The sequence below is a fragment of the Sceloporus occidentalis genome, unplaced genomic scaffold (genome assembly GCF_023333645.1).
Source record: "Sceloporus occidentalis isolate IW3139 unplaced genomic scaffold, rSceOcc1.0.p SCAF_12, whole genome shotgun sequence".
Lineage (NCBI taxonomy): Eukaryota > Metazoa > Chordata > Lepidosauria > Squamata > Phrynosomatidae > Sceloporus > Sceloporus occidentalis.
Genome location: NW_028316992.1, coordinates 4302440 through 4326090, shown reverse-complemented (window position 1 = coordinate 4326090; position 23651 = coordinate 4302440). Strand labels below are relative to the sequence as shown.

General features: G+C 37.9%; 1 protein-coding gene across 3 annotated transcripts in view; it reads left to right on the top strand.

Moving 5' to 3' along the window:
- The window catches only part of LOC149305215 (WD repeat-containing protein 35-like), a 41743-nt gene extending 19171 nt beyond the window's left edge, over window positions 1-22572 (top strand). For 2 of the 3 annotated variants that reach the window (XM_089477732.1, XM_089477730.1), the window contains 17 exons: window positions 1570-1630; window positions 4450-4594; window positions 5605-5674; window positions 5837-5890; window positions 7224-7333; window positions 8116-8326; window positions 9874-9954; window positions 10070-10206; window positions 11834-12037; window positions 13003-13149; window positions 13792-13924; window positions 14804-14914; window positions 16273-16437; window positions 17341-17481; window positions 18795-18951; window positions 19517-19757; window positions 20217-22572. In XM_089477732.1, coding sequence (XP_089333858.1) covers window positions 1570-1630; window positions 4450-4594; window positions 5605-5674; window positions 5837-5890; window positions 7224-7333; window positions 8116-8326; window positions 9874-9954; window positions 10070-10206; window positions 11834-12037; window positions 13003-13149; window positions 13792-13924; window positions 14804-14914; window positions 16273-16437; window positions 17341-17481; window positions 18795-18951; window positions 19517-19757; window positions 20217-20370 — 2322 coding nt within the window. In that variant the 3' untranslated portion in view covers window positions 20371-22572. The remainder of the gene's footprint in view (window positions 1-1569; window positions 1631-4449; window positions 4595-5604; window positions 5675-5836; window positions 5891-7223; window positions 7334-8115; window positions 8327-9873; window positions 9955-10069; window positions 10207-11833; window positions 12038-13002; window positions 13150-13791; window positions 13925-14803; window positions 14915-16272; window positions 16438-17340; window positions 17482-18794; window positions 18952-19516; window positions 19758-20216) is intronic. The other variant, XM_089477731.1, reaches the window with a different exon arrangement.
- The last annotated feature ends 1079 nt before the right edge of the window (window positions 22573-23651 follow it).

The window sequence follows — 23651 nt, the reverse complement described above, 5'->3', positions numbered from 1 at the left end:
TGAGTATTGTGATATTGTGACTTACCGGTAAACATTTATTTCTTACTCTTTGAAAATGCCCCTCTTGTTTCTACTCCTTTTTAATGCACAATCCTTGTTTATTTCTCTTGTAACACTGGCCAAGCTATATCTTGGGACGCGAACTAAAAATTGATGCTTTATATGAAGAATAATCCATGCCAGATTTTTCAAATGTAATGAAAGGCGTCCTCTTTCTAAACAATTTAAATAGCAATTTGTTTTTTATTTTTTTTAAAATGAGGAATTGTTAATGTACAGATATCTAATGGTAAAAGGAATTGTTAATGTACAGATATCTAATGGTAAAATACAGATCATTTGAAAGAAGGTATTGCAAGTTGAAAATCTATGTGTGCCATTGGTCTTCCATCTTGCCATGTAAGTGTACAATAATGTGCTTCCTGGGAGAAATACAGTTAGCCTTCCCTATCCATGGGACAGACACTATATATAATTTTCCCAAAAGCAAATCTTGGTTTTGCCATTTTATACGAGGGGCACCATTTTATTAGACCAAGGGCTCACTGAATAGCCCTTCTCCCTCTGCAAGGAGACAGAAGTCCACCTGCAGAGAAGGTGGCCTGGTTTCATAAACCTCCTTCTTGAAGTTGTGGGAAGGTCTGTAACTAACGCTTCTGAGAAGTTTCGGTTCCTAACGTCCAAGAGGACATCAAGAAGGTCTTTAGATTCAAAAATGTAATGTTTCTCAAAAAAAAAAAAAAAAAAAACACCATTCCTGTGCAGTAGGGTCGAAGTACACCAGCCTGAGAGTATGGAAAACCTGTTTTTTAGATCACAGCTTTAATCTTTTAATTCCAGAACGCTCCAGCCAGCAAGGGGGATTCTGGAAATTGTCATGGAAAAAACAACCCATAAATTTTTTTTCCAGATTCTAACCAGCCCTGGCTCTGGTGCAATTCCTCTTTTGTTTCTCCCTCCTCAATAGCACTGTTTTGTCCATGAAAGCACCAAGGCTTTCCTCTCCCCGCCACTAGGTAGTATAAATGAAGTTGCTTGGTAGCATTCAATAGCACATTGCTTTATTCTTTGTCTTCCCATAAGTACTAAAAAAAAATTTATGAAAAGAAGTGGTTTCTTGCTCATGATAAATATAGTCTCTATGGCCTGTTACAGACTGCCAAAATAAAGCTGCTTCGGGTCTCTTTGGAGGTATGCTATTTAAATGATGCATGCATCCTAAGAGTCTGGAGGTTGCGCCAAAGCCACACTCCATTCCTAAGCACTGGAGTGCAGCTTTGGTGCAGCTTCCGAATTCTTAGGATGCATGCATCATTTAAACAGCATACCTCCAAAGAGAACCGAAGCACCTTTATTTTGGCAGTCTGTACCAGGCCTATGTTATTAATGAAAGATGTTTCCTTGCTTCTTCTTTTTCTAAAGATAAGAGCTACTGTATTATTTTGTTTTCTAATTTTAAATCTCTGACATATTTTCTTACCTAATCCATATATGTTGAGTTTTTAGATTGCAATATAGCATTGTGGATGTTCCTTTTGACAAATATATGTGTTTTTATTTTTTCTATAGTACGTCCTTGTACTTTGCAATTCCATTGGTACTCCTTTGGATCCAAAATATATTGACATTGGTAAGAATATGTTCATTCTTTACGCTTTTTGCTTTCAGATTATTTTGCACTGTAATGGCTCATCAAACTGCCAAATAACAGTTACTTTGCAGAGTAGTCAAAATGTTTTTGTTGTGAATGTCCTATAACATTTTCAAATTATAAACTGTTATTGACTGCTAAATCCACTTGTTCTTTTTTAAAAATGACACAGTACATGCCAGTAAGTAGTAAGCAATGTCCAGTATAAATTATTGTACTGAAAATATAAAAAACAGCATGAACAAATGAATAATACTTTGTACTTCAAGATGCCACGTATACCTGATCACAGTATTCCACATGCTACTATTGCAACAGTCTTTAATACAGACCAACATTTTTATACCCTTTTGTAAAATGAAGGGATGAGACTAAGAGATGGTAGTTAGCTTAATGAGCACCAGCAGACTGTGGTCAGGGAGGGGATGCTTCATGCCACCATTTCAAGATGAGAAGCCTCTCCTATCCAGGGCACAAGCTGCCCCTGTTTAATTAATCCCTGGCTGAGATGAGATACGAAACTTTGATGTTCTAGATCACAGCTTAGTCCCTTAGTTCCTAAACTGTACCAAAACATCTGTTTATATGCCAGTAATATAAGCATACAGAGTTCTTAACTTTTGCTGATCTTTTAAAGAGCTCATAGAACTATACTTACCAGACCAATGTGGAATCTTTCTAACTTTCCCTAATATTTTAAGGCTATTTTATTCATGTAGTTTAAATTTTCAAAATTGCTTATTTCCAAAGTCCAGCAAAGTATTTGAGCCATATTCCCAAACTGACTTTCCAACACAAGTCTCAATTATTTTTAATGATGGGCTTGTATACAGGCTCGTTAAAAGCCAATATTTCCTCATTTCTATAGGAAGAATATAAATGTATTTCACATGCTAGTTGCTTCTAGCAACTGAGCTTTTTAAGGTAGTACAAACACAATTCCCTCTTGATGTTTTGATTTCAGAGTTCTCTAGCTGGTTTGTTATTTGATCTCCTGTGGATATTAAAGTGTTTTCAAAATACATGACAGTTTCAGATTGTTAGGTATTTTCAAAATACATGACAGTTCCAAAGCTGGCCATCAGTCTTAACAGCAGATCAAAAAAGGGATTCAAATATCAAAGCTTCTTATTAATTACTGTAGCATTACACTTATCTTTCATTAACTCATACACAATAGCTTAAAAACAGTAGTCTAGAGATGCAAAATTTTCCACTAATATAATTTTCCATTATTAGAAATGCTTGCTATACATTCTAAAATTAATTTGTAACAATGAATGTCAAACTGGATAATTTAAATGGACAGAATAATACTCATATCTAAATTCAACATTATAAGCAACTTTTTAAAGGTAACTATCTGTGTGTGAGGTATATACATTTTGATGCATGAATTTTCAGAAACGCAGGAAGTTTTTAAAAAGAATGTTTTCTGTCCTGTCTTCCCCACTGCAGCCATCAACATCTCTTCAAAGATTCAGGGATTAGTATGTTGTTTGTTTTCATAATAGCAGAAGAAATGTAGTACAGTATACCCTCAATTTTAAAAGCTTCATGTGTCACTCATTACACCATTAGTCACACTATACACTATTTGTCTTTAACCCAAAGATAAAAAGACTGGAAGCAAAACAAGAAATGAAGTAATACAAGATAATTAAGCCAAGTGTGCAGTATAGGTTTTCTAACATCAGTCTTGCATAATATTCTGCATTACTTCTCATGGTCTCTATAGACCTATGCAGGTGTCCACATGCGCACATGTAGGTCTAAACTGGGAACAAGAATGTGGGTACATGCTCTCAAACATACTGTAATCTAGCAGTGGCTCTATAACCATCTTCAGAGCCCTATAAAGACCTTCATATTCAATGTGCAGAAATCCACGGAGCTACAAGCACATGTCATCATTTGAGACAGGGCTTACACAATGTGGCCATCCCCAGATTAGTCCTGTATACAAGGCTTTTCTCTGTTTTGCTTCTAATATAGCTTTACATTCCTTTTGAATTACTTATCATTACCATTCAGAATCTGATTGTCGGGGTGAGTTTATTGTTTGCTTGTTTTATTTTTTGAATCCCACAAAATGCTCTTGAAACTTATAGTTCGATACAGGGATATTGCAATAGTTTGCAGACTTGAGAATTGTGAAAGGTGCATAAATTTCCCCTTCCTTCAAGAGCTTCGCATCTAAAAATTAAGGCGGGTTATAAACCGCCATAAAGTACGCGCTCCGTGCGTACTAGGGTTAGGAAGGGCCGTATTAGGGTTAGGAAGGTTCTTACCTTCCTGACGGCCCTTCCTCCCAGTACGCGCGGAGCGCGGACTTTATGGCGGCGCCCATCCACATGGGCGCCGCCATTTTGATGTCTTGGACACTGTGCGTCCAGACGTGTCGCGGCAGAAGTGACGCCGCAAGGGCACGCTCCGCCCCTCACGGTGCCACTTCCGCGTTTCGAAAAGGAGCGCCATTTTGGCGCTCCTTTTTCGCTGCGCGGGGAAGCCTCGCGGTCTGGCCGCTGGGGCTTCCCTATGCAGCGAATGGCAGCGGTGGGAAAACGGCCCCTTGAGGGCCGTTTGTAACCCGCCAATGTGATCTATTCCATACAAAAGCAAGCAAGATACACAGATGGTATATTTGCACTGAAGTGAATGGCATAACAGGTACATGAGGTGTGCGTGTCTCTGATATAAAGAGATCCAGTGACATCTTGCACCATGGAAAATGAGCTTATATCAAACCATTTAATGGGTCTGTTCAAACTGTGTTTCTTTTTTGGATTTTATAATAGCACCATTGTTTGTTACGATGAATAAAACCCAAGTGATAGCAGCTTCAAAGGAAGCATTTTATATCTGGCAGTATCGTGTAGACAAGAAGCTCACAGCAATGGAAATTAACCAGGTGGCAAGGACTAGAAAAGAAGGCAAAGAGAGGTTTGTTTCCTGATTTTGTAGTTTCTTTTCCTGAATTGCTTAGTTCATACCAATCTCTTTAATATTTAGTTTATAAGCCCAAGTTGTCATGCCTCCCTCCAGGATGGCAGCAGTACAAGTATATTTGGAGAGGGGCTCAGCACACTTTCAGCTCAGTTGGTGTTACCTCTGCCATTTTCACTTAACAATCACCTTGCCTATATAAGATAAGGCACCAAACACTCAAGAGCCTCTAGAAGCAACATTTGAAACCCACTCTCTGGCCAGCTCAGAGACTGTGTCCTGCTTTATGGACACTTAGAACTGGATCATGGCTACTCTTTTGTGCCTCCCTTTCCCTGTATTGGTTTTCTCAGTTACTGACTGATTCCTTGGCTTCTTGAACTTTGGACTGCAAGTTATGTCTCTCTTCTCCCTGTGAAGTACAACACAAGTATTAGTCACATTCCTAGAAATGTGGGTAATTAATTTTTATGATGCTACTTTTCTGCCACAATTTTCACACACCCCTATAATCAGTCAGTGTCTCCTGAATTTTTCTTTTCTGCCAAAAGAACTGTCCCTCCACCTAAAATTAACATTATCCTACTGCTCAACTTCCAAGGTGATAGAACGTTCTACCCACCCACCCCCATAGCTCTGAAAACCAGCTACAGATATTTTCCAAGACTTCTGGGTCAGGTTTCAGGATGTGGGGTGGTGATGGAAAGAGGAGTGGATCAAATATGTCAGTGTAAAGAAATTCATGGAAGGAAATTCACCCCATATTTTTCCTTCTAGTAATTGCAATGGAAAGGAGAGAACAGAATAATTTTCTTCCATAAATCAAGTTATGTTAGATTACATCTTTTTACAAAAAAGATGCTAGTTTAAAGAATAATACTTGCAGCTCAAAACTGCTTTGCTTTGAAAATTTCTTCCAGTCAGATGATTGTACTGTATCTCTTTTCAAAACAGCAGGTAATTCTTCCATTCGTCTTTGGCTGTAATATTTATTTGTTTTCTTTCAGGATTTATCATGTAGATGATAGCCCTTCTGGAGCAGGTGATGGAATCCTTGACTATGCTAAAGTCTTACAAGTAAGCTCTGGAATTATACAATACTTTGATGTAACAATAAATATATTTTAAGGACTGTTTTCACTTTGGAATGTGTATTTTGCTAGTAGTTTTGCTCTGCAATTGTATTGGAGGGGGTAACTAATTTTGGTGATTAAACTAATGTCATTTACGTGGTTTCAGGGAACAAGGGATCCAATCTGTACAATAACAGCATCTGATAAGATACTTATTATTGTAAGTACCAAAAATGAAATATATTTTTGCAATATTTTTATTATGCTTTTGAAGCACAGTGACTTTCTTTATTCACATAAGTCAGATTTATAGTTAGATGATATTCCAGTGACATATGTAAGACACCAAGTGTTCTCAACAATATCAGAGTGTAATGTCATATGGCTTCTGGCTCTGTTTCCTTGATGGAACAACAGCAGAGCAGTGCATGTCGTAAGGAATACCTATGTCTAACAGTCCTATCTAGCAGGCATTCCTGCTGCAGCAGCCATTTCTCTCAGTAGACAATATCTCCTTTTCTTTTTCTTATCACTCTCAGAACTATAAAAAAAAACCTGTTTTTCAAAAATATTCCCCATCATCCTGCAACTACTATTGCTTCACTGGTTCCAGAGCAGTAATTTCTTTATGTTTCTGTAAGTAATACATGTATAAGCAATGGAGTGTTCCATTCACTACATATTGCTATGTAAGGTTTAGTACGGATTGTGGTCAGTTTAGTACGGATTGTCATCAGAGCAGTTTTGGACACAGTATCTGAGGCAGAAAGTCAGAGTAGTCAAATATAATAGGATAATAATATTTTGGTACCATATTTGAATCAGTACTATATCTGCGGGCAGAAAAGGTAATGGTCACATGACTTTGTACAATTATATATAAAGAAGGAAATGAGTGGGATGACATTCTGCAGTGGAAAAGATGCCAGTGAAATCGTGATATGCAATGAAAACAGATGGTAGTTTTGGAAACATTAAAGTAAGACAGTTTGGGATTTCAACTGAGTTCATTTTGTCTGTTAAACCTATATCAAGCAGCAAGACAACAAATATCAGGCATGGGATCATTAACCTGGAGAAAGTGACACATTGTTCAGTCCGGTGCTTTAGCCACATAAATGACTAGTCTTACACATCTTTCTCCTAGTGCAGAAAAATGCAGTTCAGAAATTCAGAGGTAGAACTATAAATCATTTCCATTCACATGGAGGTCATAGTGGAAACCCCATAGAGAGAATTATTGACACAATCAGGCCATCACATCTAAGAGTAAGAAGCTGAAATATACACAAGTTTTCTGTCAACACCCACAGTCCTTTCTCTTCTCACTTTGCAGCAAGCAAATCAAAAGTCTCTAATTTCACTACAGTATACCACTTCATCAAAACCAATAAAAATGCCCAAGTTGATGTGCTTTCCTTACCTCTTCTGCTTCTTCCTGTTAGAAGTCATTTTTATTAGCCTAACCTATAAAGAACATTGTCTTAAACATTTGCTATTAGGAAGGGAAGAATGCTCTCACTGCCTCAATGAAAATGTTGTTTGTTTTCTAGGGACGAGAATCTGGCACCATTCAGAGTTACAGGCTTCCTAATGTTGGCTTAATTCGAAAGTATCTTCTAAACTGTCGACCTTATCAACTGTCTCTGAATTGCACATCCAGGTAAGGCATTATAAAATAGCTTCTCAATTTTGATTGCCAGATCTTATAAATTGATGCACTTTTGGTTGTTGTTGCATGCATCAAATAATTTTCAACTTATGGCAACCCCAAACTGGGGTTTTCTTGGAAAGATTTGTTCAAAGGGGGTTTGGAATTGCTTTCCTCTCAGGCTGAGCAAGTGTGATACCATGGGCAGCCAAAAAGACAAATAACTTAAAACAAATCAAGTGTGAACTCTCCTGGAAGCCAAGATGATGAAACTGAGGCTGCCATACTTAGTTCACATCATGAGAAGGCATTAGAAAATACAATAATGCTAGGTAAGACAGACAGTAACAGAAAAAGAGGAAGACCAAATGCCAAATGGCTAGATTCAATCAGGACAGTCATGGATCAGAATCTACAGGAGGGATAGGCGGTCTTGGAGATGTCTCATCTACAGGTCGCCAGGAGTCAGAGCTTATTTGAACGCAGTTAATAACAGACAACATTATATTGTATTGAGGATTTAATAGGTATTAGGCAAATGGGGAATGGGACAATAATCAGGGGAGAAGTTGTAGGTGGTGGTGGGGAACGATGGAAGTTGGGATAAGTACTGCTCCTTTTGACACCAACTTTACAAAGGAAGCCCAAGTACTGCTTGTAAAACTGTTGGTGAAATTTTGAGAAAGGTCTTCACAGTACGTTATTTTATTTTTAATGTGTACCACAGTTTTAATAGAACTGCTCTCCTGCCTTGTGTGTGTGTGTTTATCCTTCTTCTTTTACTCTGTTTCTAGTCGTCTTGCTATCATAGACATGTTAGGAATGCTGATTTTCTTTGACTTGGAGAGTCGAGTAACAGATGCTTCAGGAAGCCAAGTGATAGGTGAACAACTCAAACTGGAACGCAAAGATGTTTGGGATATGAAATGGGCCAAAGATAATCCGGACCTATTTGCTATGATGGAGAAAACAAGAATGTATGTGTTCAGAAACCTGGATCCTGAGGTAAGAGCAATAAGCAATAACTATAAAGAGTATTTTAGCTGAACTAAAAGATGGACTCTGTCACTGTTCTCTGTATCTTTTAGTAGCAGGGTGGGAAAGAAGTCAAATGACAACCAGATATGTGTATCTGCTTAGACATTCACACAGAATTCTTCATCAGAAAAAGATTCTCAGAACAGCTAACAAAGATTAATACTACGACAGCCCTTTTCTTCAGGCATAAGAGGAGTAGAGAGAAACAACTTAGAAATATAGTTTCGAACAGACAGGCCAAAATAAAGCTACTTCGGGTCACTTTGGAGGTATGCTGTTTAAATGATGCATGTGTCCTAAGATGCTGGAAGCCACGCCAAAGCCACACTCCAGTCCTAAGGACTGGACCACAGCTTCTGGTCTCTTAAGATGCATGTGTCATTTAAACAGCATACCTCCAAAGTGACCCGAAGCAGCTTTCTTTTGGCCTGTCTGTTCAGGCCCTTAGTTACAAAGGTCTAAATGAAGTGCTTGTGCTTACTTGCTTGTTCCCTGTCTCTTGTATACACTCTCTCTCTGTCTCTCTGTCTTGCTTCTTTCAAAGTGCAAAGATATAGAGGGTCAAGTTACTTTCTTTGTCGTCTCTCGAGCATTTAAGTTGCAGATGTAAAAAAACACAGTAACATAGGATGATGGTTTTGGAAATCTGCAGTTTCTTTCTGTATTCCTCAAACAAAGACGAAGAGCAGGACTGCAGAAGGATGCACAGATAGTTGGGTTCAGCTAAGGTGGCACGAGAGTCACTGATGTTGTACCCCATGTCTGCAGTCTGTATTCTAATGTGGATATGAGAACAGAACCCTATCACTCTCTAGTAAGCATTCGAAAGCACACACAACATAAGTGCTGTTGAAATCAGTGGAGCTTGCTTTTGAGTGAACAAGTGGTGCTCTGGTTTCAGTATAAGTAAGACCAGTCATATATTCAGTCATATATTTATTGATAAATGATTATCAATTACACTGAATGGGAATGTGAACATGCAGCATAGGACTGGAGTAAATGGTTTAGTACCTTGGAAAATTGAATCAAAATGAGGCCAGGGGAAAGATCACTATGTGTTAATTGTATAGAATTCTATAACGTTTTCCATATGTTTTTGGGTAAAGCTCTTCTTGCTTCACTGTAATTAAATAAAATGCATTTATTAATAAACATTTTAGAAGATAAAGATAAGTCCTTTGACATGGATCTAAAGGGCCTTGCATTGTCTCTCCTTTTCAGGCCTGGTTTCCCAGTGCTGACCATTGCCCTTTTGCAAGCACATTCTGCATAACATAACAAACATGGCACACTGAGAGGGCTCTCTGAGTTCTAGCCTTACCTAAGAGAACTAGGGAAACCAACCTATCATCAAATAATATTTATATGTCATATAGTGGTATAAAAAAGTATTCCTATATTTCATATTCAAATTTATAAACAGGTTTTTATGGGAGGATTATAAAGAAGAACCTCAAATACAAAAAAAAAGTTTACACATATTAAATTACACATATTAAATTTATTTTAAGGAACCCATTCAAACATCTGGATACATTTGCAACTTTGAAGATTTAGAAATTAAATCAGTGTTATTGGACGACATATTTAAGGTAAATAATGATCTGTTCTTCTAAGAACATTTCCTCTTTGCAATTTTTAAAACAATTTTTCTTTAAAAAAAAATGAACAGTAGCTAAAATAAGTTTATATTTGCATATTTTGTAGAATCCAGAACATCCAAATAAGGATGATATACTTAATTTTGAAATTAGATCACTACGAGATGCTCAAGCAATTCTTAAGGAAGCTGGGATTGCAGAGTCTACCCAATTCATTGAAGAAAACTCACATCCAAGACTCTGGTAAAATGTCACTTTTTTTTGTTTATGTGTATTACAAATGCATTTATTCATATTAATTTTCTGGTTTAATTCCTGGGTTAATATGACAATTTTTTGTAGCAAAAATAATTAAATCAGTAGCCATCACATAGGAAAACAAACTAGCCAATGAGCAGTTTTAATAGAAGTTCCAAGAGCTGTTAGTTAAATGTCTCACCTATGAAAGTCTGACTGCTTACTAAGTTTGAGGCAGCTTTAACTGCCTTGGCTCAGTGCTAGGAAATTCTGGGAACTGTAGTTTTGTGAGACATTAAGCCTTCTTGGTCAGAGAGTTCTGGTGCTACAAAAAACTACAATTCCCAGGTTTCTCTTGCACTGAGCCAAGGCAGTTAAAATAGTCTCAAACTGGATTATTTCTGCAGTGTGTTTTGGAGTTCAGAATTTCTGTTTGTAAAACCATTCTGCAGCTGTCACAATTTTTGATTCACAGTGTGCTCTTTGCCCTGATCACAAACAGTCAGGATCCTTCAGCAAGCCAAATAAGCCCAGGGAGAGAGCAAATATATAAAAATCAGAGACAGAAGCTGTAGATTAAGCATCTTATTCGTCACTGAAGGGGCTATTTCCTGTTCCCTGGAAGCCAGGAGGGTTATGAGAAACATTTAGGCTGTTTCCCCTGCCACCAACTGAAGCACCAAAGAGCAGCAACCTAGTTTTCCTCTATTAGCTTATTTGGAAAGATGTTAAACTGGGGCATGGATCCCTGCTAAGTCTAAAAAACCCAAAGTATTGGATTTAGAAAACTGATGCCTCTTCCCACCACAAAGGATACGTTGGAATTAAAACATATTCCCATTCACCCTTTGTCAAAGAATCCAAAACTCCTGGATGGATTAAAGTGAAATTTAAGAATAGTTCAATGAGAGTCCACTTCCTTTCTCTCTCTCTCTCTCTCTCTCCTTTACAGGGGCAAATTGAGAAATAGGCAATCATTCTTTATAGTTCATAGAATCATAGAGTTGGAAGAGACCTCACAGGCCATCCAGTCCAACCCCCTGCCATGCAGGAAATCCAAATCAAAGCATCCCCAGCAGATGGCAATCTAGCCTCTGCTTAAAGACCTCCAAGGAAGGAGTTGTGCGCCATTAAGTTGTTTCCGACTTAGGGTGATCTGACTTATGGTAAACCTATCATGAGTTTTTCTTGGCAATATTTACATGGGAGGAAGGTTGCCATTGCCTTCCTCTTAGGCTGAGAGAGTGTGATTTGACTGAGATTGCTCTGTGGGTTTGAGCCCTGGTTTTCTGGAATCCTAGTCCAGCATTCAGATCACTATCCCACACTGGCTGTCAGGTAATTATTATAGGAAGCACTATTCCCTTACCTGTACTACATCTAGGAATGTGGACAAACACAAAAGCCTCTCTCTCCTTGCAAGGGTAGGTGTAGACAACAATGCAGCTCTAGGAGTTCTCACCTCCCTAGAAATTGATCTAAAGCTGACACATCTTTGCTACACAGAAGACTCTTCCCTCACATAGAAGGCGAGATCTAGCAGTTCCTCTGCTATGGAAGCATGAAAGAAGTTGACATCCCTGTCTCTTAACAAAGCTGCTTGTTCTAGGCAAAACATGTGTTCTTTATTCAGGCGTCTGTTGGCTGAAACAGCCCTCCAGAGACTTGATCTCCATACTGCTGAGCAAGCATTTGTGCGCTACAAAAATTATCAAGGCATTAAGTTTGTAAAGCGTCTTCGAAATCTTCAAAGCGAATTACTGCGGCAAGCTGAAGTGGCTGTTTACTTTGGGAGATTTGAAGAGGCTGAAAGAATGTATTTGGATATGGACAGAAGGTAATTGCATAGCATTCCTTTGAACTACTAGGAAAATCCTAAGTGCATGGTAGCAACAGCTGATAGTGGAGAGAAGTGTTTCTCTTGAGTGGTTTGGTTTAGACGTTTGAGTACCAGACTAATCGCTCTTATTTCCCAAGTTGAAGTCCACAGTTCAAAAGTGGAAAACAAATATAATGATGGTTTGCATTATATAAAGAATTAGAATGTTCAATATATTTCCAAATATAGGCTGGCAGCCTGTTAGTGACATGTGCAGGCATAACTGACAGTTATGCCTCTATATGTACCCTTTTTGGTTATGGTGAATGGAAGGATTCAGTGCCTCCATCCAATACAGCTCCCTCCCCAAGCCACTTAACTGTTTTCTGACAGGATACTTTTGCCTGTGGTCATTCAATGGCCAAGGAAGGATGACAGGGAGGACAAGGGATAGCCACACAGCCAGCTGCCTCTGTTCCTATCCACAGAAAGGGGGTGGGAGACCCATCCTTCTGGATCTCCCAGGAGTCCATCAGTGGGCTAGGAGGATGACATCTTCTTAGTGCTGCTGGTTGGAGAAACAGAGCCACGTGGCTACCTGGGTACCCATCATCCTCCCCTGGCTGCTTAGTGGCTGTGGGAAGACTGCAGATGAGTGCATCAAGTATTCAGGGAAGGAGAAAGACACATAGCTACACTTGGTGGAACTTTACAGTCTGCCAGTGTGGGGCAGAATCTCAGCCATAATCTTAGTAATCTTTAAATCACTTCCATAAAGACAGGACACTAATTTTGCAAATAAGTGCTAAGGCTTAGCAATAGTAACTTGTCCAGTGACTTCATGGTTGGGGTAAGATTTCAGCCACAAAACCCTGATTCACAGTTCAGTCCTTTACCAAATTAACCACACTAGCTTTCAAGAATCTTAGAAGTAACTTTCTTTTGTGTCTGCTAAAGTTGTGTGTTTGTGATGACATTTGTAGAGATCTTGCTGTTGACTTGCGACTCAAGCTAGGAAATGGATTTCGAGTAGTGCAGCTGTTGCAGACAGGCTCAGGACATGGAGATGATAATCTTCTTGAGCAAGCACACAATGAAATTGGGGACTACTTTGCAGACAGACAGAAATGGTATGGACATAACTTGGAACCAGAAATGATTATAGGTGTCTCCTATAACATTAAACCTTCATATAATTTTATTTGTAATTTTAATAATTGTATTTGATTTGTAAGTGAAACAAAGAATTATTTCTTTTTAATAATTGAAGCAGAAACATTATCCACTGTTTTGTCACTTTGTCAGTTGTAACATTTATTTATTTATTTTTGCAGCATTGACATTAGCAGATTAAATAAATTGCCATTTTACAGAGTTGTACAGTTACTGTTCTATGTCTGTAGCAAGGTGGTAATATCAACAGATTTTCAGACACTGATGCTCTCTACAGACCAGCCTCAGAGGCCGGTCTGGGGGCAGAGTTGGGGCATCGTGTTCAGATGACGCATGCCCTGACTCCACCCCCAGGGTGCCATGATGCTGCACACCACTCCACACGGCAGACAGCATCATGATACTCCTCCAGCGCTGTGTCCATGTGATGCAGCTCTGAAAGAGTGCCATATAGCACGCCGCCGTGGCTTTTTGTAGCTCCTTTTCGCACCCTTGAAAGGCCTGATTGGGGCTGTGGCATGCAGCTGCTGCAGCCCTGATCTGGCGTGAAAAGGAGCGGTCTGTAGAGCCCCTTACTTCCGGTTTTCTCTTCTCTTTAGGGCAAATGCTGTTCCTTATTATGTACAAGGTAGAAATCATGAACGCTTGTCTGAATGTTACTATATGCTGGAAGACTATCAGGCATTAGAGGATTTGGCTAATTCACTTCCAGAAAACAACAAATTGCTTCCTGTAAGTACAAAAAGTTCCTCATTGTGATTATTCATTTTCAGCTTTAGTCCTACACACACTTAGCTGGGGATAAATGAGATTGGGACTTAATTCTAATGAGACATATGCAAGATTGTATTGTATCTACTTTGCTAAATAGGCAGAAATAAAGTTTTCCCTTTGGGTGAAAAAACCTTGATATTCCCCTTGATTTGATTCTACTGAAAATAGCAATAGTGAAAACATCTATAGAAAGATGACAGTCTTTTGCCACATGCCAAAAGGAATCCCTTTTTAGAGTAACTCAGAATAATCTAGTGTCATCCAATAGCTAGTCACTTACTATAGAAAAGAGATCCTGGATTTTATTCATTCTAAACTCTGTTTCAAGTTTTACAAAATAGTGACAGTGCATATACATCTTCAAGAATATTCTTTTCATCACATATGGTCTTTAAGACAAAAATAACCTTAGATGTAACTAGAGTTCTTTTAAATGCTAAATTTTCAAAATTTAAATGCCAAATTCAAGGCAAAAGAATGTCAACTGCAAGTAAGAAGAATGATGGGGGTGGTATAAAAGAAAGTGCCACACTGTACATCATAGAATAAAATAGCATATTCCAATTTACCATTTGATCAATATGTCAAAACTATGAACAGTAAAATATGGAAAAGATGCTAATGCTATTACAGTTTCCAATAGTTACGCTGCATGACAGCATCTTGTTTCTGCATGCATCTGATAAGGCTGATGCCTGTCACAGTAACCTGTTATTCAGCACATACCACAGTAAATGTGTAAATATTTAAGGTGCAAAATAACTCTATTGTTTTTATACTAATGATTAAGGATGCCATTCTTCTAGAGATTAATGGTACCTTTGATGTCTCTTGCAGGATATAGCCCACAAGTTTGTTACTGTGGGTATGTGCGAACAAGCTGTAACAGCTTTCCTCAAATGTAACAGACCAAAGGATGCAGTAGATATCTGCGTAAATCTCAACCAGGTAAAAGTATAAGCCCAGCGCCGGGGATGCTGCATTGGAAATTTGTTCCATATTATTTCAGTGGTTAATTTTAATATAATTTTCTCTTTGCCCTTCTAACGATCATTTATCTGGTAGCCAAAAGAGCTATTATAAAATAGCAACCTAGGGGTTTATATTGCAACCTAGCAGTTTATATCCTCCTGTACTGTGAGTCTGAGGGCCAAACCACAAATGATATAAGAGATCTGCAATTGAATCTCATAGTGTCTTTTTATTTTCCTAAAAGCAGAGAGTACATTGGGGATAAAATTTGGATCACGGCCATAGCATCCATTATTCTTTCCCTCTTTGCTGAATCCCAGGTGTAAATCACACACGTTCTGAAGCTGCTATTAACCAAACAAGGCAACACACAAGCATTAGTCAGAGAACAAACATGGGTAAGGAGCTCTGGGAGGTGAGATTCCTTGATCTGTTTCACACTATTTCTTGGCTTGCATCCAATTGAATCCTGGGATTTGTAGAATTCTCTTTCAGAGAGCTCTAGTGCTATATTTGTGTAGTGTTAAAGAAATCCCAGAAACGGGTGTCCTGTCCTGTCTCACATACAGTTTGGTCCTAAGAAGTAAATAGTAGCTGGATGAAGATAACATTTATTAAATATTTCCAAGGTTTGATCAGTTTTTCTTCTATTACAGCCACACTTAGCACAGATTTAAGAAAACATAAAATAGTGTTTATTATCATTTTATTTACTATTATATGTCTTTAGCAACATTGTCTTGGGTTTAAGTTGTTTCATACGCACTTCAAGGGATTTGTGTTTACTCACAATCTGGCTACAAACCCCATCTCCAACAGTCCCAAAAGTCCAGTGCCAAGGAACAGGCTCTGCCTGTAGAGTAAATGAGGCAATGGAAAGCCATCTTACGTGAGCTCTTCTTAACTCAAGGAAGGATAGGATTCAAGCCATAGTAAATACTGACTTGTTCAAGCGATTACAAATTGTATTAATTGGTCATTTCTTAAATAAGAACATAATTCCAGTTTCTAGTCATCATATTGCACAAGGGGTAAAGAATATTCATTCCGCCAAAAGCTCTATCTGTCAGGACTCCTTCAGTCCTGAACTAAAATTAAAACTTCAGCAGCAGACCACATTTATGCCCATGCTATTTTGCTAGTGCAAATATCAGTAGTTTTCTCTGCCAGGTCTGAATTCAGTAAATCAGTACAAATTGGGATTTATTAGTGGCCTTGAAATTGTAAGGCCTAAACTATCCTCTCCCATGAAGAACATACTTTAGCTCAAGATCCTAAGTTTTTATATTTTATCTCATATCTAATTGACTAATGGTTGTTGCCTTTTTTTCCAGTGGAGTAAAGCTGTTGAACTAGCTAAGCAACACAATATGAAAGAGATTGGTTCCCTTCTAGCTAGATATGCTTCTCAGTTACTGGAAAAGAACAAACCTCTTGATGCTGTTGAGTTGTATCGGAAAGCCAACTATTTTTTTGATGCTGCTAAGCTCATGTTCAAGGTATTGTTACACTGATGTATATGCACTGCATCTTTCACCCAGTGAAGAAATTTAATATGTAGTAATGAGCTTCTTCTGATTATTCAAGCATGCACATTTGTGTTTTCTCAAACAGTTTTTCTAGTTTGTATCAAAAAGACAGTAATTTGAATTCTGGGTGAAAGTGTTATGGGTTGCTTCCAACTGACCTAATGTGAGCCTGAGGAATCCAAATGCTAGGGAATCCACTGTTCTCTGTACTCTGCTGCACTTGAAAAGCCTCCTGAGAGTCAGAGAACTCTTGGCAATGATGTGGCTGTTCAAGGAAAAGGAAATTGCTTAATGCACCTTGGATCTCAGTGGAGTCTAGTATAGCATCCATCAGCTGGCTAGAGCCTATTGACTCCTTTAAACTACTTTGAAGTTTGGCTAACACCATTGGAGAACATAGTGTTTTGACAGAGATGATCCACTCAGTTGTGCCATGCACCTTCATGCATTGCTATAGACCTCTCCCCCATCAAACAATTGGAAGGCTGTTCATACCCTTGTAGTTATTATCAGAAGCTGCAGGTGGCCACAGATCAAATGTGCAATCCATACCTTAGCGAATCCTCACTCCAACATGAATGAACTTGGAATAGAGCATTGTTCTTGTCCTGGTTCTTTGTTCCTACTCTGAGCTGGCCAGATGCCTTGATTCAGCAGCAGAGAAACACCAGTGCTAATACAACTGCTCCCTTGGTCTATCTTCCAGTTCCCGGCAAAGAGAGAAAGGATTCGTAGCAAGACTAGCTGATTATATTAATGGAATATGCGACTGTATTTTGTTTTGTTTTTGTTCTATTTTATGAGCCACAAGTTGTAAACAGAAAACATCTTCCTTTTTTTCTGTTACCATATTTTCTGTCTTATCTTCAAAAGATTTCAGATGAGGAAGCTAAAAGAAGGACCAAACCATTGCGTGTCAAAAAACTGTATGTTATGTCAGCTTTACTTGTGGAACAGTATCACGAACAAATGAAAAATGCACAGAGGGGAAAAGTGAAAGGAAAAACTTCAGAGGTACCTTGTTGTAATGCTTGATCGCTCACCAACATGAAATCAAGTCGGACTTTTCGAGATGATGTTACAGAAAATTCTCATAGTACAGATGGTAACAAATAATTTATTTTTTCTCTCAAAATGTGCTATTTAGAACATTGTTTATAAAATATTTATACAAAAGTATAAGACCAAGGCAAAGGTCTTAATAATCGTAGGCAGTAATCTCATAGGCCTTCCACAGCCTCCTCTTCTGATTAAATCTCCTTTAAAAATGGAACAAAATTCACTAAAAAGATTTGCAGCAATGAAAGCTTGGAAGCAATGTTTTAGAAGTAAGAATAGTATCTTCAAGTGCCTTAAGGATAAAGAGGGAGCCGCAACATATTTTTGAAAAATATTGTCACGTCTAATATTGGGGGGGGGGGGTGGCATAAGTTTAAAAAGTTCAGTAGCATTTACTGTTACTTTTCAAACATTTGGGTAGTCATTTGGGGGATTTTTAACATTTATTTTAAGGGTTTTTTTAATTAATTAAAAACTAATACATTTGAACCATGTTATTAAGGCACTACTTTTAAATTAACAAAGTGTAACACGTTAAACAGAGTTAATTAAACAGCGTTTTAAAAAGTAACACTACATTTTTCTTTATGATACTTTAAACAGTAACACTATTTAATGTATTACTAAGAAAAGTGTCATGTAACTTTTGAAGAATAGTAAATCAAACTCCGCTAGTAACATTTAGGAATATATGAGGTGAAAGGAAGAGAACTAAAATATATGAGGTGAAAGGAAGTAGTTTTGGTTAGTATGGCTTACCATTATTGGAATAAATAAGGGAGCTATTATGTGCATCAGAGCACCACATTTATTAAGACCATTAAGACCTTTGCCTTATACTTTTGTAGAAATATTATATAAGCAATGTTCTAAACAGCACATTTTTAGAGAAAAAATGTGTTGTTTTAGGATGCACATAACTTGGTAAATTTGGGTTTGGAAAAGATAATGTACTTGCTTTTGAAAGCTTTACCTCTTATGTGTATTCTGTTGCTATAAAGTTGACTCCACACATCTGAAAAAATGTACATTATTGCAGTGTATGAAACTTATTTTTCGACTATCCAAAGCTCTTAATGAAGGAGATGAAAGGCATGGTACTAAAGTGCAGAGTTGTTGGGGGAATCACTTTTTTGAACTATAAATCTTATAATCCTCCAAACTAGCCAGTGGTTGTAGTCCAAAAAATAAAATTCCCAAGCTCTGCTTAAGAATAGAAAAAAACTACTTTGCTTTCATGCTTTTTCTCTATTATATTTTATTTCCAGGCTACTTCAGCATTGGCTGGTTTGCTGGAGGAAGATGTTCTTTCTTCAGACAGTCGTTTAATTGATCATGCTTGGCGAGGAGCTGAAGCTTACCATTTTTTTATACTTGCCCAGAGACAGCTGTATGAAGGTTATGTAGATACTGCAATGAAGACAGGTGGGATTACATGGTGTTAAAAACTACTATTTCAGCTTCACAGCCCACTATGTTCCCAAAGCTTAATCTCAGTCTTTATATGCTTTCGATCAGTGTTTCTTGAACTATCTCATGTAGACTGGCACTTTTCCCTCAAATATTCCAGGAACTAATACAACGTTTGGGCACGTTGATCACAGTTTTTCCAGAAAATTCTCCACAGGCTGATGGCTTGTGGTCCAACAGGAATCCATGGAATACCAATTTGAGTAGCATTGAAGTAGACAGCTGCTTCTTAAGCAAACATATTCAGTTTCCCTTTTAGGTTTTCTAACTCAGGGCATATTGTATGCATATTAGAAAATCCAATCTTAAAGTGCAATGCAAATTTGAGGCCTCTGTTTTGCACAGCAGCTGCTTCAGGCTAATGCATTTACTAGGCCTGTTCTGACTGCAGAAAACTATTTCTTTAAGAGTGGACAGAACTTTATGTGCGTCTTAGTGCGGAAGAAGTTGACTGAGTGTAAAATATTAATAATTGAATATTGTAATAAGGGCATTTATTGTGGCCTCCTCTTCTTTACAGCCATTCATTTGAGGGATTATGAAGACATTATTCCTGCCGTGGAGATCTATTCCCTGTTGGCTCTCTGTGCATGTGCTAACAGAGCATTTGGTACCTGTTCAAAAGCTTTTGTTAAACTGGAATCTTTAGAAAACCTTACCCAGGAGCAAAGGCAGCAGTATGAAGAACTTGCTCTGCAGATATTCACGAAACACTACCCTAAAGATAACAAAAAGTCAGAACTGGATAGCCTTCTTGAAGAGTAGGTTTCCTTTTTTTCATTCTAGTTATGATTGTAATTGAATATCCCTTGTTTGGGTGAAATGCAACATTTTCCATCTGCCACTGCTGAATGAGACCTCCCCTTCCCAGCACACCTTAAAAATCTGCACATGAAGATTTGTGGAGTGTAGGAAGAGGAGAGGATGGGGAAGCTGTTACAGAAGTGAACATTCATTGATATGGTATTGGATACTGCCCTTTATATATTGCATCTTTGAACTGAGTGTTGCTAAAAGAAACTATCAGCATGTATTACGCTTAGTGTTAAGATATTTACAGAATGTAGAGCTCTAGCACAGATGGAATATTATGTGATTCACAACTCTGTTCACAAGTCTGAACATAACTGCTTCCATGTTCATTAGTCGTAGGTCTGTCCTATAGTGCTGACACGCTAAGAGACACTTTTCAAACTGCTTTTCTTTCTTGTGTTTAACAGGGGAGAAGGAAAGCTTCCAACATGTGTTGCTACAGGAAGACCGATTACAGAGTATCAGTTCTGGATGTGCAATATATGCAAACACTGTGTGCAAGCCCAAGAAATCAGCAACTACAACTTCTGCCCTCTCTGCCACAGCTCAGTAGCCTATTAATCATAGAGAATACCTTTGTGTTGGTATGCATAACACACTGTTCGTGGTTTGAAATGTTTAGAAACCCTATTAAGATGCTTACAGGGAGGCCGAATCCCTAAAATAAAACCAATTTAATGTGCTGTCCATGCCTATATAAAGAATCTGAATCATTTCTTCAAAATAGCCTCAATATGGAAAAACACTGTTTTCAGTACAATCTCTGCCCTGCCGTTCTTTTTGTTTACTTTACAGACAGTCCTCTCTGTTTCATAAGGTTGGCATCCTTCAGTTTTATACATATACATAGAACTGTTTTTAGTTATTTTGGAGATGGTGATGGGCTCTTAAAGGAAATAATTTTGTGACAGCAACCAAAGTTAATAAGCACTAGTTTTACAAAACCTAATTTCTCTCTTTGGCATTTTACACTTAGATGGAAAGTCTACTTACATTATGCATAAAATAATTATGCAGATGCTACTTTCTGAGCACAGTACTGAAAAAAGGACATGAAAAAATAATATCCAGTTATAGGCATTCTGATCAAAAGACATGTGCACAGATCAGTGATAAGAGCATATAAAGCCCTTTTTAAATTGTTGAAATCTGTCCAGTCATCTGGCTGGTCAGGGGGAAGGAGGAGGAAACTAGGGGTCTGAATGCAAGCCCATACTATATGTCCTGAAGAATAGATTGGTAAGCAGAATATGAGCTTTGAAAGGTTTATATTCTACTTCGCTCCAGATTTTGTATTGAGAGGGAGGACCTGCTAGATACAAATGCAATCTGGCATCCCACCAGATGGGAACCCCCTCACATAGGTTGTTAGCCAGTGATACCTCATGATATGAGGAGAATGTGCACTTCCTCTGGCCAAAGCAAGATAATTCCCATCTCCTGACAATGTGCCACTAGTACTGTGGTTGACTGAATCGGTGTTACAGAAATTACCTTCTCCCAACAAGTTCTGGTCCACCTTCTGACAATATGTATGATCATCCAATTCTCTGGTGTTTTTCTCCCCAACAGGTAACCCTGCTGGTTTGCATCCTGAAAGACCTCATTATTTTTTCCATTTCTTTAACTGATAGTTGCATCACCAGCAGTTATGCAGAACTGACTACAGTTAATGATTGAACTCCATCAGTGTAAACAGGAGAAACTTTATGTTAGATGGGTAAATTCTTTCTCATCAGAGAATTTGTCAGAACCTTGTTTACTTGTAAAAAAAAATTGGATCCAGATTTAGGATTTGGTAACTGGAGTGGCAGAAATGTATTTCCCTCAAGCATGCCTTTACACAGAGGTTAGGAAACTGTGCTGAATGGGGTGACTTTGGCATGATGGAGGTGCCTTTAATAAGCTTAGTCCTTCTGTCCAAAGAAGGCAGATCCCGGATTTATGAATTCTATATAAATAGGAGTTGGTTTCATCATTCTCATGTTTTTGTATTCAAAAATGTAATGAAACATGTATGTTTTTATATTTAAGTATAAATATAAGCTTCCTCTGGTGTGATAATATGGTTAGTGAAATACACATGTATAAAAATAAATGAAAATTTAATTTGTTCTGTCCCATTGTTATATATTGCCTTTCCCCCAACATGCACTCAAGCAAGTTTTATAACAGATACAAACGTATTTAACAACTACTTGGTTATATATGCCCCCCAGCCCACCTGAACAGCCCTTATCTGCACTGGACAAAGAAGATCTGTTCATCTGCTGATCAGGGCACAAGCAGGATGACATATCCAGTCCCTCTACACCAGCCAGTGGAGCTGTGACAAAGAACTGCAACAAAGGTTGTGCTTCTGAATATCACAGCCTCACTTGTTGGTGGAATTGAACTGGAAACATCAGTCTTTTGCTCCCCGATCAACAGGTGAACAGAACTCCTTTGCTTTCTGTGGCTGCTGGCTGTTAAGGTGGGATTCAAGGTGGCAGTTACTATGTAAAAATACAGTTACAATAAGACTGTGTAGCCTTATTGGGTATGGAGCAGTTACAGACCCATAACTTGAGTTTATAAATCTATAGTACAGAATGCCAACTCTATTAGAAAAAGTTAAGCAAAATATACAACAGTGTGTGGACAAAGAGAACTGATAGATGGAATATTACACATGTCAACATTTTTATCGGTAAGAATAAAATTGTGAATATATCTTGTTATTTTCAAATAGATACATTTTTATACTGCATTGTTTTAGTATCAACTGACTTGCATCAACTTTCAATAAACTAGACTTTATGAATGAGAGTACTGGTGCATGCATTCACAAAATGAACAGATGCAGTAATTAAAAACAAGAAAAACAAATTGTATCTACCACTTCTTCTTCCACCTGTAAACCACCCAGACAACCTTTGTCATTGAGCAGTATATAAACATTTAAAATATGGAACAAAATTTTAAGAGTAAACAGTGGCAGTTCAGGGTTGTGAGGGGAAGATTCTGTGACTACAGAGGAGCAGATTATAGAAGAGGAATGCAAACTGCATCTGTACTCCATATGAGTCAAATATTGTACGATATTTCTAGGGCTAGCCTATGATTGCTAGATTATTCTTTCTGTTTTCTAATTATTAATGTTAGTCTCAATATAATGTTCCATCCAAGGAAGTCCACAGCTCTGGGAAAAAGTCATTTGGCACACATGTCACAACACAGTATTTCAGAAGAGGCTTTCCTTTTTGTCAACTGAAAAAAATTAAACACTTAATAATCTAAGTATGATAATATTAATAATTTCTGAAGGAGATTACAATATTTTTTTAACCATAGGGATGATGGGGAGTATTATGAGATTAGAAAGAGTATGCATATCTACATATCTAAAACTATATTGATAGACAAGTGAAGTCAAATTCTTGACAAATTCTTCAAGGCACTCTCAATTTTGAACACCTACCAATCTTTTGTTAATAATAATAATATAATAAAACTTTATTTATATACCGCCTTTCCAAGGATCAAGGCGGTTTAACAGCATAATTAAAACATCCAAATACAATAAAATCAGCAATAAAATAAGCGTAAAACATAGTTTACATTGACACCCAAGAAAAATCTCAAGCCAGCTTCCAATGCTGCTGAGAGGGGAGGGGGGAAGTATTTCAGGGGGGTTAGGGGTATGTCTGCTGGAACAGGTTAAACCTCCCATATGCCCATAGACATCCTGAAAGAACACCTTATTATTCATCACTATGCCCAATGCATACGCTAGGAATATAATGGTTAATTCCATTCGTGAAGGAAATTAGAAATGATTTTAACAATTTTCTTCCCTGTGC